General features: G+C 44.5%; 1 protein-coding gene across 5 annotated transcripts in view; it reads right to left on the bottom strand.

The window, feature by feature from the left end:
- TENM3 (teneurin transmembrane protein 3) overlaps positions 1-13,552 on the bottom strand; it is a 629,396-nt gene that overhangs the window by 23,407 nt on the left and 592,437 nt on the right. For all 5 annotated transcript variants that reach the window (XM_069573182.1, XM_069573184.1, XM_069573185.1 and 2 more), the window contains 2 exons: positions 6,268-6,443; positions 609-844 (listed from right to left, as the gene is read on the bottom strand). In XM_069573182.1, coding sequence (XP_069429283.1) covers positions 609-844; positions 6,268-6,443 — 412 coding nt within the window. The remainder of the gene's footprint in view (positions 1-608; positions 845-6,267; positions 6,444-13,552) is intronic.

The raw sequence follows: 13,552 nt of genomic DNA, 5'->3' as shown, positions 1-13,552 counted from the left end.
AATGTTTCAGCCAATGCTTACTCATCCCTATGTCATTACAAAGTCAACTCTCCTGAGTGGGTGAAGGAAAAGCATAAGATTATTAAGGTAATATTAGTAAAACAAGAATCAGTTGTCATCAAGGCTATCTGGGACTGTCCTACATGCAAAATCTTTCCTGGTAGCTCAGATGCTAAAGAATCTGTCTGCAGTGCAGGAGACCAGGGTTCAGTCCCTGGGTCGGGAAGATCCCCTGGAGAAGGAAATGATGACCCACTCCAGTATTCTTGCTAGAGAATCCTGTGGACAGAGGAGCCCGGTGGGCTACAGTTCATTGGGTCACAAAGAGTTGGACACGACTGAGTGACTCACACATTTTACATGCAAAATCCTAATTTCCTAGGAAAGAACTGATTTTTAATCAAAGCTATATTGAGAGAACCATTTTCTCAAATAGTTGGCTTTTACTATGAGCAATCTGATGGCTTGAGGGCTGGCTGTGAGTCAGGCTCTAAGGTAAGGTGTTCCCCTGAGCACGAGCAGGTCAGTTCCAGGCCCGCCCTCGTGGACAGGCCATTGAATGAGGCAGAGGACCAGCCAGCCATCACCACCCTCTGACACTGACTTACCCTGAGCTTTCGACCGAAGACATTGACTTTGCCTTGGGCCTGCTCCTTCCGGAATCTCCATTCCACCAAATTCTGACCGTTTTCGCCAGGCAGAGTCATGTTTCTTTTGGCAACTGTTGGGTTAGCGGTGCCGGCCAGAACATGGGGCTCAGTCTGGTAATGCGAGTCCAGACCACTGGCATAGATGATGCGAAGGGAACCGTCATAACCAATCTGGTAGCTGTTCCTTAACTGATCTAGAAAAAAAAATTGCAGAAAACACGAACTATAGGTGTGGACTGAACACTTGGTTGGTTGTGGGGTTATATGCATGTCTGAAACACTGACGGGACTCCGTTTATAAGGAATGAAAAGTACTTAATGATATTCTTGTAGAAAATAACAAACAACTTTGATTTCTGGCATCTCACGCTATAATGCAGGGGTTCCGAACCTCCAGGACCCAATGCCTGATGATCTGAGGTGGAGCTGATATAATAATAATAGAAATCAAGGGTACAATAAATGTAGTGCTCTTGAGTCATCCCCAAACCACCCCCTACCCTCTGGGGGAAAAAAACTGTCTTCCATGAAACTGGTCTCTGTTGCCAAAAAACCTGGGAACTTCTGATGCAATAGGTTTGGCTGAATATTAAGGGTAACCTTTAGGGGAAAATTTAAAGTCCTTCACTTTAACAGATTTCTTTTCCTCATGTGCCTGACAAAACAGATGAAGGTTCAACCTCTATGGAATGTGCAGTAAATGTTTTGCAAAGAACCGAATAATATGGGTTCTTTTAGGAGTCTCTGTGTCACCTTCAGGGTCTTATGAGACACCCCTTCCTACACCTATCTTTATATCTATCCTTTGTTAAAGATATTTTGAAAAGATTTAATATCTATACTTTCCACACCAAAAATATATAAGGAGCTATTTCCCCCTGAAACTGACTTTAAAATAGGCAGTCACCTTATATTTTATACAAAACACCCTCTCATATTGTAGGTTATGGACTTAACTAAAGAATTTTAATAATATAGGACCATTTGGAGAAGCAATAAATTCAACCAACAGTAATTTTAGGTGACTGTAGAGAATACCTGACAGAACTGGTTAAAAAAAAAAAGAGTCAAAGAAGTTTAACTCAAACTCCCTGGTGGTCCAGTGGTTAGGACACTGTGTTTCCATTGGAAGGGGCCTGGGTTTGATCCCTGGTGGAGGAAGTAAGATCCTACAAGCCAGGAGGTGTGGCTAAAGAAAAAAACAGCAACAACACACATCTATAAAATATTATGTAAGTGTGTTAGTCGCTCAGTTGTGTCCAAGTCTTTGTGACCCCCATGGACTGCAGCCCACCAGGCTCCTCTGTCCATGAGATTTTCCAGGCAAGGATACTGGAGTGGGTTGCCATTTCCTTCTCCAGGGGAATCTTTCCAAGCCGGAAGTACATCTAGCCACAATCTGAAGTGTAACTCAGATTCAACAATTAGTCTTACAGCAATGACCTCACAGTTGCAGTGGTCATTCCTGAAGGTTACATCAAAAAGGAACATGGCGGGAGGCGCTATCATGGAGCTATTGGATGTTTATGCCTACATGAGAGTGGTAAGCATTAGTCGCTCAGTTGTGTCTGACTCTGACCCCATGGACTGCAGCCCGCCAGGCTCCTCTGTCCATGGGATGCTCCAGGCAAGAATACAGGAGTGAGCTGCCATTCCCTTCTCCAGGGGATCCTCCTGACCCAGGGGCTGAACCTGTGTCTCTTGCCCTGCAGGCAGATTCTTTACTGTCTGAGCCCCCCAGGAAGTCCATATACTGAATGAAAAAATGGAAAGCCCAGATAGTACATCAATACTTGGAATTTGGTATAAATTTCCAGTGATGGCATGAGAAGTGGATTCAAAGACTGTATCACACATGGATTCAGAAAGTGCTTGGCCTCATGCTGCTGTCTTTCTATGGCCAGTGACGCTGATGCAAAAAGGGATTGATGAGACAAGCAGAGAGTAAGAATTAACTTATTAAGTGGTAAAGAAATAAGACTATTTCTAGGTTAACAGAAATATTTAGATATTATATGATTTTAAATACGTATGTGTATGCTCAATCATGTCTGACTCTTTAAAATTAGATTTCTTAGTCTTCTCCACGGACTCTTTGTGACCCTGTGGACTGACTGTAGCACCTACCGACCTACTGACTCATTGGGCACCTACCGACCTGGGGAGTTCATCTTTCAGTGTCCTATCTTTTTGCCTTTTCACACTGTTCATGGGGTTCTCAAGGCAAGAATACTGAAGTGGTTTGCCATTCCCTTCTCCAGTGGACCATATTCTGTTAGACCTCTCCACCATGACCTGTCCATCTTGGGTGGCCCTACACAGCATGGCTTAGTTTCATTGAGTTGGAGAAGGCTGTGGACGGAGCCAAAGTAAAAACACCTCCCAGGTGTGGATGTGACTGCTGATAGAAGCAAGGTCCGATGCTGTAAAGAGCAATATTGCATAGGAACCTGGAATGTTAGGTCCATGAATCAAAGCAAATTGGAAGTGGTCAAACAAGAGATGGCAATAGTGAACGTCGACATTCTAGGAATCAGCGAACTAAAATGGACTGGAATGGGTGAATTTAACTCAGATGACCATTATATCTACTACTGCGGGCACGAATCCCTCAGAAGAAATGGAGTAGCCATCATGGTCAACAAAACAGTCCAAAATGCAGTACTTGCATGCAATCTCAAAAATGACAGAATGATCTCTGTTCGTTTTCAAGGCAAACCATTCAATATCACGGTAATCCAAGTCTATGCCCCAACCAGTAACGCTGAAGAAGCTGATGTTGAACGGTTCTATGAAGACCTGCAAGACCTTTTAGAACTAACACCCCAAAAGATGTCCTTTTCATTATAGGGGACTGGAATGCAAAAGTAGGAAGTCAAGAAACACCTGGAGTAACAAATTTGGCCTCAGAGTACAAAATGAAGCAGGGCAAATGCTAAGAGTTTTGCCAAGAAAATGCACTGGTCATAGCAAACACCCTCTTCCAACAACACAAGAGAAGACTCTACACATGGACATCACCAGATAGTCAACACCGAAATCAGATTGATTATATTCTTTGAAGCCAAAGATGGAGAAGCTCTATACAGTCAACAAAAACAAGACCAGGAGCTGACTGTGGCTCAGATCATGAACTCCATATTGCCAAATTCAGACTTAAATTGAAGAAAATCAGGAAAACCGCTAGACCATTCAGGTATGACCTAAATAAAATCCCTTATGATTATACAACGGAAGTGAGAAATAGATTTAAGGGACTAGATCTGACAGAGTGCCTGATGAACTATGGATGGAGGTTTGTGACACTGTATAGGAGACACGGAGCAAGACCATCCCCAAGAAAAAGAAATGCAAAAAAGCAAAATGGCTGTCTGAGGAGGCCTTACAAACAGCTGTGAAAAGAAGAGAAGCCAAAAGCAAAGGAGAAAAGGAAAGATATACCTATTTGAACGCAGAGTTCCAAAGAACAGCAAGGGGAGAAAAGAGAGCCTTCCTCAGTGATCAGTGCAAAGAAATACAGGAAAACAATAGAATGGGAAAGACTAGAGATCTCTTCAAGAAAATCAGAGATACCAAGGGAACATTTCATGCAAAGATGGGCTCAATAAAGGACAGAAATGATGGTATGGGCCTAACAGAAGCAGAAGATATTAAGAAGAGGTGGCAAGAATACACAGAAGACCTGTACAAAAAAGATCTTCATGACCAAGATAATCATGATGGTGTGATCATTCACCTAGAGCCAGACATCCTGGAATGTGAAGTCAAGTGGGCCTTAGAAAGCATCACTATGAACAAAGCTAGTGGAGGTGATGGAATTCTAGTCGAGCTATTTCAAATCCTGAAAGATGATGCTGTGAAAGTGCTGCACTCAATACGCCAGCAAATTTGGAAAACTCAGCAGTGGCCCCAGGACTGGACAAGGTCAGTTTTCATTCCAGTCCCAAAGAAAGGCAATGCCAAAGAATGCTCAAACTACTGCACAATTGCACTCATCTCACACGCTAGCAAAATAATGCACAAAATTCTCCAAGCCAGGCTTCAGCAATACGTGAACCGTGAATCTCCAGATGTTCAAACTGGTTTTAGAAAAGACAGAGGAACCAAAGATCAAATTGCCAACATCTGCTGGATCATCGAAAAAGCAAGAGAGTTCCAGAAAAATATCTATCTCTGCTTTATTGACTATGCCAAAGCCTTTGAATATGTGGATCACAATAAACTGGAAAATTCTGAAAGAGATGGGCATACCAGACCACCTGACCTGCCTCTTGAGAAACCTGTATGCAGGTCAGGAAGCAACAGTTAGATCTGGACATGGAACAACAGACTGGTTCCAAATAGGAAAAGGAGTATGTCAAGGCTGTATTTTGTCACCCTGCTTATTTAACTTATATGCAGAGTACGTCATGAGAAACACTCGGCTGGAGGAAACACAAGCTGGAATCAAGATTGCCGGGAGAAATATCAATATCCTCAATATCAATATGCAGATGACACCACACTTATGGCAGAAAGTGAAGAGGAACTAAAAAGCCTCTTGAAAGTGAAAGAGGAGAGTGAAAAGTTGGCTTAAAGCTCAACATTCAGAAAACAAAGATCATGGCATCTGGTCCCATCACTTCATGACAAATAGACAGGAAATGGAAACAGTGGCTGACTTTCTATTTTTGGGCACTAAAATCACTGCAGATGGTGATTGCAGCCATGAAATTAAAAGATGTTTGGTCTTTGGAAGGAAAGTTATGACCAACCTAGACAGCATATCCAAAAGCAGAGACATTACTTTGCCAACTAAGGTCCATCTAGTCAAGGCTATGGTTTTTCCAGTGGTCATGTATGGATGTGAGAGTTGGACTATGAAGAAAGCTGAGCACCAAAAAATTGATGCTTTTGAAATGTGGTGTTGGAGAAGACTCTTGAGAGTCCCTTGGACTGCAAGGAGGTCCAACCAGTTCATCCTAAAGGAGGTCAGTCTTGGGTGTTCATTGGAAGGGCTGATTTGAAGCTGAAACTCCAATACTTTGGCCAACTGATGCAATGAGCTGACTCATTGGAAAAGACCCCGATGCTGGGAAAGATTGGGGGCAGGAGGAGGGGACGACAGAGGATGAGATGGTTGGATGGCATCACTGACTCAATGGACATGGGTTTGGGTAAACTCCAGGAGTTGGTGATGGTCAGGGAGGCCTGGCATGCTACAGTTCATGGGGTTGCAAAGAGTCGGACACGGCTGAGTAACTGAACTTGACTGACTGTAGCCCACCAGGCTTCTCTGTCCATGGGTTTTTCCAGGCCAAGAATACTAGAATGGGTTACCATTTCCTTCTCCAGGGGATCTTCCCGACACAGGGATCGAACCTGGGTCTCTTGCATCCCTGCATTGGCAGGTGGGTTCTTTAACATCGCTCCACCTGGGAAGCCCTTACGTCCCCAAATAAACATTACATGTAGATATGAGGCTTCTCATCCTTATCTCTAGAGGTTTACAATTCCACCTTCCCTTCCCTAAGTTCATCTTAGAAAAAGCGCGGGGAGGGAGGGGGATGGCCACATGCTACTTCCGTGCCAGCAGTGTTTCAAACAGCGCCGTTGAAAGCTGTGCTTGCGTGCTTACCTTGAACCATGGTGTAGAACGAGTCGATGGAGGACAGATTTGAAGTGATGCTGACATCTTCTTCTCGGCTGGACGACTCAATGTCCACTGTGATCGCCTTGTCCATGTCTCCGTGAAGGTTGGTGACCACGCCGGTTGGAAATGTCACGTTGGTCAGACGACCTTCACTGTCATAGCTGAATAAGAGAGGAAAGAACTGGGTGGTAAACAGGCAACTGCAGATTCTTCTTACTTATACGAGAGTTGGCAGCAATATTAGCTCCACACGTTTGGAAGCATATTTGTCTTTGTGCAGGAGCTGTGCTGAGTGAGGACTTCAAACATGCTTTGAAGTCATCAGAAGCCTGTTTAACATAGAAAAGCCATGCCGGTGAGAGGGAGAGTAAACAGACAGCTCTCCACCTCAGCACATTTTTCTTTGAAGTGTGACCAAAATCCTCCTGCACATCTAATTTGCTGTTTCAAAGGGAACATGTTTGGTGATATTAAATTTCTTAGTATTCCTCCATATTTTCTACAAAGTAGATTTAATTCGCTGTTATATCCTGTTTGAAGGTCTTACTAACTTACGCCCTCTATGGCAGTGCAATGTGAAAAAATTGTATCCATAACTTTGTAAAAGAGTACATATACATTCATGTCATATATCTGCATATGCAAAGATATTCCTTCAGCATCTTGAGATATCTTCAACAAATTAGTATAATAAAGACTTGTAAGAAGACTTTATTTCTCAGTGATTGGCATATTTCATAATGGTACACGGGGACTTAAATGTCGGCAGGGGTTGCGATAATCTAGTCTACACTGACATTACAGGAATGGTGGTGTTTTGAATGCTGATTCATTATGTTTACTGAAATGAGATGCAATACTTCCTGACATTTAATGACTATTTATTATACACTAACTCTTTCTTAGCATATATATAAGGAGGAACTCATAATTTAAATGTTAGGATGTACCTTAAAAAGCTATCCTTTAATCATAACTATGCATTAAAGATATAACATTTTACTAACATATTGATTTGGGGAGGTGACTTTTCTACTGGTGGCAGCACCAGAGAAAAGTTAAAAAATGACAATGTGCTTTAAAGAAGCGGGGGGTGGCGGGGAATAGTGAATATTGAATGAGAAATCAGGGACTTCCCTGGGACAAAAATGCATTTAAGATAGGATTTCATATTTACACTAAAGTTGCTTCATTAACAAAAGACCTAAGAAATGGAGTGCTGAACCACGTCCTACTAAAAATAAATCCGGATGCAGAACTAGGAGATGAAAGAATCTTAATAGTGAAAGACAGAAGTCACGGGGAAAGGGGGAAAGTGAAGATATAATAGTAAAAGGCGTAAACATGGGGCGACAAAGAGATGGGGGTAGAATAAAAAGTACTGTCATTTTGGAATAAAAGGATAGCGGGCTTTGATAGTGTCACTTAGAGAAACGTAGTTGGGAATTAGGAGTAGCATCTAGGCATTTGAGGGAGAGAATTCTGCAAGGACAATGTCACGGTGGAGACAGGAAGGTGGAAAGTTGGGAGGAGAGAGAGGGATGTCCGTTCAGGCCCCATTAATTCAGTGGGGACAGTATCAGTCAGATCAGGGGTTTGACTGACTTGATCTGACAATCTGCCTTGCTGCTTCGCCAGCGGCAGGAACGGGCACTTAGGAGAGGCAGGTGATGCAGAGAGAGAGAGAGAGAGAAAATGCACCATTAAGTGTAATCATTGTTTGGACCCACAAAAGGCAGAGCTGAAATAAAAAAGGAGACTCCCTCTCGTCCCCAGCAATCCAAATGCCCCTAGCAGATTAAGGCATCAATGAAAGAAACTCAGCAGGGCTTATTGCTGTCATTACTTTTTTTTTTTGAAGACATTATTACTTTTGAAGAAACAAACAAGCCTAGGTTTATAGAATTACTGACCATACCAGCCTCAAGTGCAGTGTTAACCAGGACATAATTCTTGCATTGCTTTATATTTCTCACAGCATAAGATGGAGAAAAAGTTACTGTGTTTTTACAGAAATTAACACCCTAAGGTAAATAAGTACCAGGGATGCAACGTACAACCAGATAATTACAATTAACACTGTTGTGTTAATTGTTTGGTTGCTAAGTCACGTCTGACTCTTTCATGACACCATGGACTGTAGCCTGCCAGGCTCTTCTGTCCATGCGATTTCCTAAGCAAGAATACTGGAGTGGGTTGTCATTTCCTTCTCCAATAATTAAACTGCTGTATGTTTTATGTATATATATATAAGTTGTTAAGAGAGTACATCCCAAGAGTTATCATCATAAGCAAAAATTTTCTATTTCTTTAATGTATTATTTATAAGAGATGCTTCTGCTGCTGCTAAGTTGCTTCAGTTGTGTCTGACTCTGTGCCACCCCATAGGGAGCCCACCAGGCTCCCCCGTCCCTGGGATTCTCCAGGCAAGAACACTGGAGTGGGCTGCCATTTCCTCCTCCAATGCATGAAAATGAAAAGTGAAAGTGAAGTCGCTCAGTCATGTCCGACTCTTAGCGACCCCATGGACTGCAGCCTTCCAGGCTCCTCCGTCCATGGGATTTTCCAGGCAAGAGTACTGGAGTGGGGTGCCACTGCCTTCTCCAAGAGAGGATGAATGTTCACCAAACTGTGATATTCATGACTTCCCTAAGTCAAATCACTGTGCTGTGCACCTTAGACAGTGCTGTCTGTCCATTATGTGTCGATAAAACGGGAAGTAAAAAGCCATAGAAACATTTTAAAGAGAAACTGACATCCTTTTGCATCCTCCTATATCAAAGGCAATTCAGTACTTCATCAACCCTTGCCTCCCTTCCCATTTTACAGATGGACAAATGAAAATCTGATGTGGTTAGGTGATTTGATCAGGCGCTCTCTCTGCATCTCACGATGGGCCCATGCCTGGAGCTTCCCAGCACTGGACCCAGGTCCCTGAGCCCGTCTGTAAATCACAGTGCTTGACTTAGAGTGGGGAACGATAGCTTCATACGGATGACGCCACTTGCCAGCACTCCACTGACTCACTCCCGCTGCTGTCACTCACCTGCCCTTTTCTGCCCCTTTGCTGGTTTATGTTTCCTAGCTCCATTCAATCTACAGTGGGCCCATCACCTTTCTCGTGTGGAAAGCATTTCTTCCATCCTTGCCACTGCTCTTTCACTGGCCAACCCCGTGGTTCCTGTCCTGCTGGGCAGGCATTTCCTATCACAGGTTGCCGAGCGTGCAGCCTTCGAGCACGGGGCACTGCGTATTCAGACACTCACCTGTTTGCTTCTGGTTCTTTGGGAAATAAAGCCACAGGTAGCCTTTGTAGGCAGTGCGGTTAGAATGACAGAGGGTTAAGCTGGCATCTTAGTGGCCCAGCTCCACAGTGTAGCCCCGAATGCCCTGAGTTTGCCAGGGGCTGCACGTAAGGCACTCAGAGGCCTGAAGCGCTCACACGGGGCTGGCCAGGAAAGCTGCTATTTTCCAAAGGACTCTTAGGGCATCCACCCCGCTGGTCACCTACAGTTTCTGAATAAGCTTGTAGGCAAGTTACAGCATGAGGGAACTGTGGGTATGAACAGCATCAGAAGCCCGCTGAGTGCAGGTGATGGTGTGAGGTCCTGCTGAGGTGGCAGGCAAGCGCCATGTCAAGGCGGGGACCTATGCTGGGCCTTGAAATAGACGTGGATTAATATGGGAAGATAAGGAAGGCACGGGACATAGACCAGTTAAGAAAACAGGCAGGGAGAGGGTGTGGAGGTGTAAGGAAGGACAGGCTCTGAAGTCAGGGCGTGGAAGAGCCCGCTGAAGCAGAGGGTCCAGGTAGGGGCCTCGAGGTGATGGAGGGAGGCCCTGGACAGGGGTCACCACTCGGGACTGTGATGGTTTTTAGGAGAAGCAAGGCTTTAATCAAGCTTAAAGGAGCCCAGAGGCGGGGTGACAGGTCACGCAGGGACTCCTCCCCAGACTCGCCGATTCCACAAACCAAGACAAAACGTAAGATTGGGAACCAACAGAGAGTTTTGAAAATTCTTCATGTGTTACCAGCATCCTTTCATAAAAAGAGGCCATTTAGCCACGCCACAGGTAAAAAGGACTTCAGGGGGAGACCATTCTTGACAAGGAAGAAGTAAAGCTTTATGAACACATTCTCTCCATCATTATGGGTTTTTTTTTTTTTTCCCATTTCACTGTGGATCTGTGAGAACTTTTGCACGGATTCGCAGCTAGGACAACAGAAGTGAAACAAGAAGGATGGCAGACATTAGAATTACCAGGGGACCTTGGATGGGGGAAGGAGGGAGAATGAGATGCCTGTCAGACAGGGCAGGTGATCCCATCTTTAGCAAAAGCAGAAAACCAATGCAACAGCCGATGTCCGGCCATCCTCCGAAAAGCTTTGATCCCAGGTTCTAACGGGGCCTTCTCATCAAATACACGCCTCTGGACACAGTCTCTGCCCCTGTGCAGCGTTGTGGCGCTCCGGAACGCTGCCTGGCCTCACTCGTGAGAGCTAGCCTGCCTAGCTTGTAGATTTGAGGCATGGTTTTCTTTTATGAGCTTTTGAATTCACAACGCTACAGGCTCCAGGGAATCTGACTGGAACATCACTTTCATGCCCCGCACCCCTTCCACTCATTTGGCCTCAACCTCGTGGCTTCAGATTCATCACACAGCACATTCCTTTTTACTCCCGGTTGACCCCTCTTGACAACAGCCCCTCGCTGGAAAAGACAAACTCCCTCAGGCTCTCCATGACCTTCTGCTCCTTCACTGATGGGCTGCCCCGTGTTGAGGTTTCTCTATTTGTTCATCTTTAATTTTGATTGCGTTTTTGCCTAGACTTGCTGTTTTAGCCTTTGTGGTATATTTTTAAATCTCTTTTTAAGTTTTCTTAGCAGCAGGATTCTCGACAAGTGCCCTGGAAAGCCAGAGGCTCAGACCATCTCAGTTGAAAATGCTGATTTCCATCCTGATGTGAAATCCTCTCTCTCATACCCCCTTATAGACGAGAAGTTCTGACACTCTCCTTTGCCTTCATGATGTCTCGCACGTATCTTTCCACTCCTACAGCCGTCCTAGATTGCAAAGTTGGTTTGGCTGCCTCTCCCCACATCCACAGCTACCAAATCCATCTTCTAAGCCATGCCATGCCCCTGCTCCCGAGGGTAACACTTCTGTGCTCAAACATCCCTAGCAGTTCCTTAGCTGAGACAGACATTGCCTAAGACTGTCACCAGCTAAGACCCAAAGACTGTTAACACTGCATATACATTCAGGTGGAAGCAAAGTTCTCAAAAACTTAAAAAAAAAAAAAATTCAACAGCAAAAAAAAAAAAAAAAAAAAAGGTGCGTGTGTGTGGAGGGGGAGGCAACTTCCCAGGTAATCCAGCTGTTAAGACTCTGTGCTTCGAATGCAAGGGGCAAGGGTTCAATTCCTGGTCAGGGAACTAAGATCCTGCATGCCCATGGCATGAAGCCCCATGCAAGTGTGCTAAGTTGCCTCAGTCGTGTCCAACTCTTTGCAACCCTATGGACTGTAGCCCTTTAGGCTCCTCTGTCCATGGTATTCTCCAGACAAGAATACTGGAGTGGGTAGCCATGCCCTCCTCTGGGGGATCTTCCTGACCCAGGGATCAAACCTGCATCTCCTGCATTGCAGGCAGATTTTTTGCCACTTGCTCAAAATTCTGAGCCACCAGTCACAGTAAGGACTCCCAAGAAAGACTTAATCAACCTGGCTTTTCCACTGTCCTCATGACACAGAGGGAGAATTTTTTCCTCCCATCTATCAGAGTTCCTTTGGTTTCAATTTCCTTTCATCATTTAACAGCCAGTAAAACAAAACAAAAAAATTCCCCCAGTCTTGCCATCTGTATGGCAATTCTTTTCTCACAATGCTAATCTGTAGTAACTTCTCTGTCATTGCAGTAAAGGAGAACACAATTACCAACTGTATCATAACAAAAGCATAGATACAAATCATTCCTGGATCTGCATTTCTGATGGAGGACATGGGCAAACAGCAAAACCAGAACCTGATTTTACCTTCTCGCCATGGACTGAATCCTAACAGTCATCATGTGATTTATAACACACACATCCTGAAGAATCCATAATTCAGTATTCTGGGAATGAACCTGAGGTTTATATATTTTATCAATGATTTCACAGGCAAATGATAATTTCTTTGAATTCAAGAGCAAATGTTGTCGGTGAGCAATCCTCAAAAAATCAGATTTGGAAGAGAAGATGCAAAACGTTTCCATCATCACAGGAAGCAGAACAATCAACTAGTTTCTAAATCATGGATTCGTCTGGTACTCAGTTGTCTGCTACCTACCTATACGCATATTCCCAGAAATCACAGGGAAGAGGCAAGATAAGAAAAACACCAAAAGATGTTCTTTCACATGAATTCTGTCTCCAGAGCTAAGAGGATCATGTCTGTAAATTCATATATATTCATACTTTTTCCTCCCTAACCAGATCTTCCCAGTGGGACTGCATTCACACTCGTGGCTCTGTTTTTCCCAGAGCCCTCATGCCTATATCTCTAGAACTGACTCACCTAGAGTTCTTTTTTTTTTTTCTTTTTTTATTTAGTTGGCTGCACTGGGTCTCAGTTGGAGCATGCAGGATCTAATTCCCTGACCCGGGATCAAAGCCGGGTCCCCTGCGTTGGGAGCTCAGGGTCCCAGCCACGGGACCACCAGGTTAGTCCCTCACCCTGAGTTCTCACCAGCCATTTTTGACCACATGCAGGGCTGGACTATGGTCTCTCAAATCATAACTTCCAAATCAGAGCTCACCTTTCTCTACCATCCTGCATCTTCCCTGTATTTCCTACCCACCTGGTCCCTAGGTCAGTGGATTTTCTCTTCCCTCCCCTCGTGCATTAAGTCCTCAAGCTGTATTTCATTTCCTGATGACTAGCCTACCTCTTTCTCTGAAATTTCCACGCCCAACTGTGGGTCAGACATTCACTACTCAATTAGATTTACTGTCTCCTAACTCCCCTTTCCCCCTTTTTTCAGCCTCCTACTTTTCTACGTTCAGTCCACCCTTATGTCGTCGTCAGATGGAGCACTGTGCTTCCCTGGGGAAAGCTCCTTTATGGGAGCCCTGTCTAACTGCGATCGCCAGGTGGTGAGAATAAGCCCTGCCGCATCAGAACTATGATCTCCCTCTACTCACCTCCCTACTCCCACACATACTCTATGCTCCTGTTATTCTGAGCTGCATGTTCTTTCCAAAGCCTGCCATGCTCTGCCTCCCGAGT

The sequence above is a fragment of the Ovis canadensis genome, chromosome 26, assembly GCF_042477335.2.
Source record: "Ovis canadensis isolate MfBH-ARS-UI-01 breed Bighorn chromosome 26, ARS-UI_OviCan_v2, whole genome shotgun sequence".
NCBI lineage: Eukaryota > Metazoa > Chordata > Mammalia > Artiodactyla > Bovidae > Ovis > Ovis canadensis.
The sequence above is the reverse complement of the archived record's forward strand: the minus strand, read 5'-3'. Positions and strand labels throughout refer to the sequence as shown.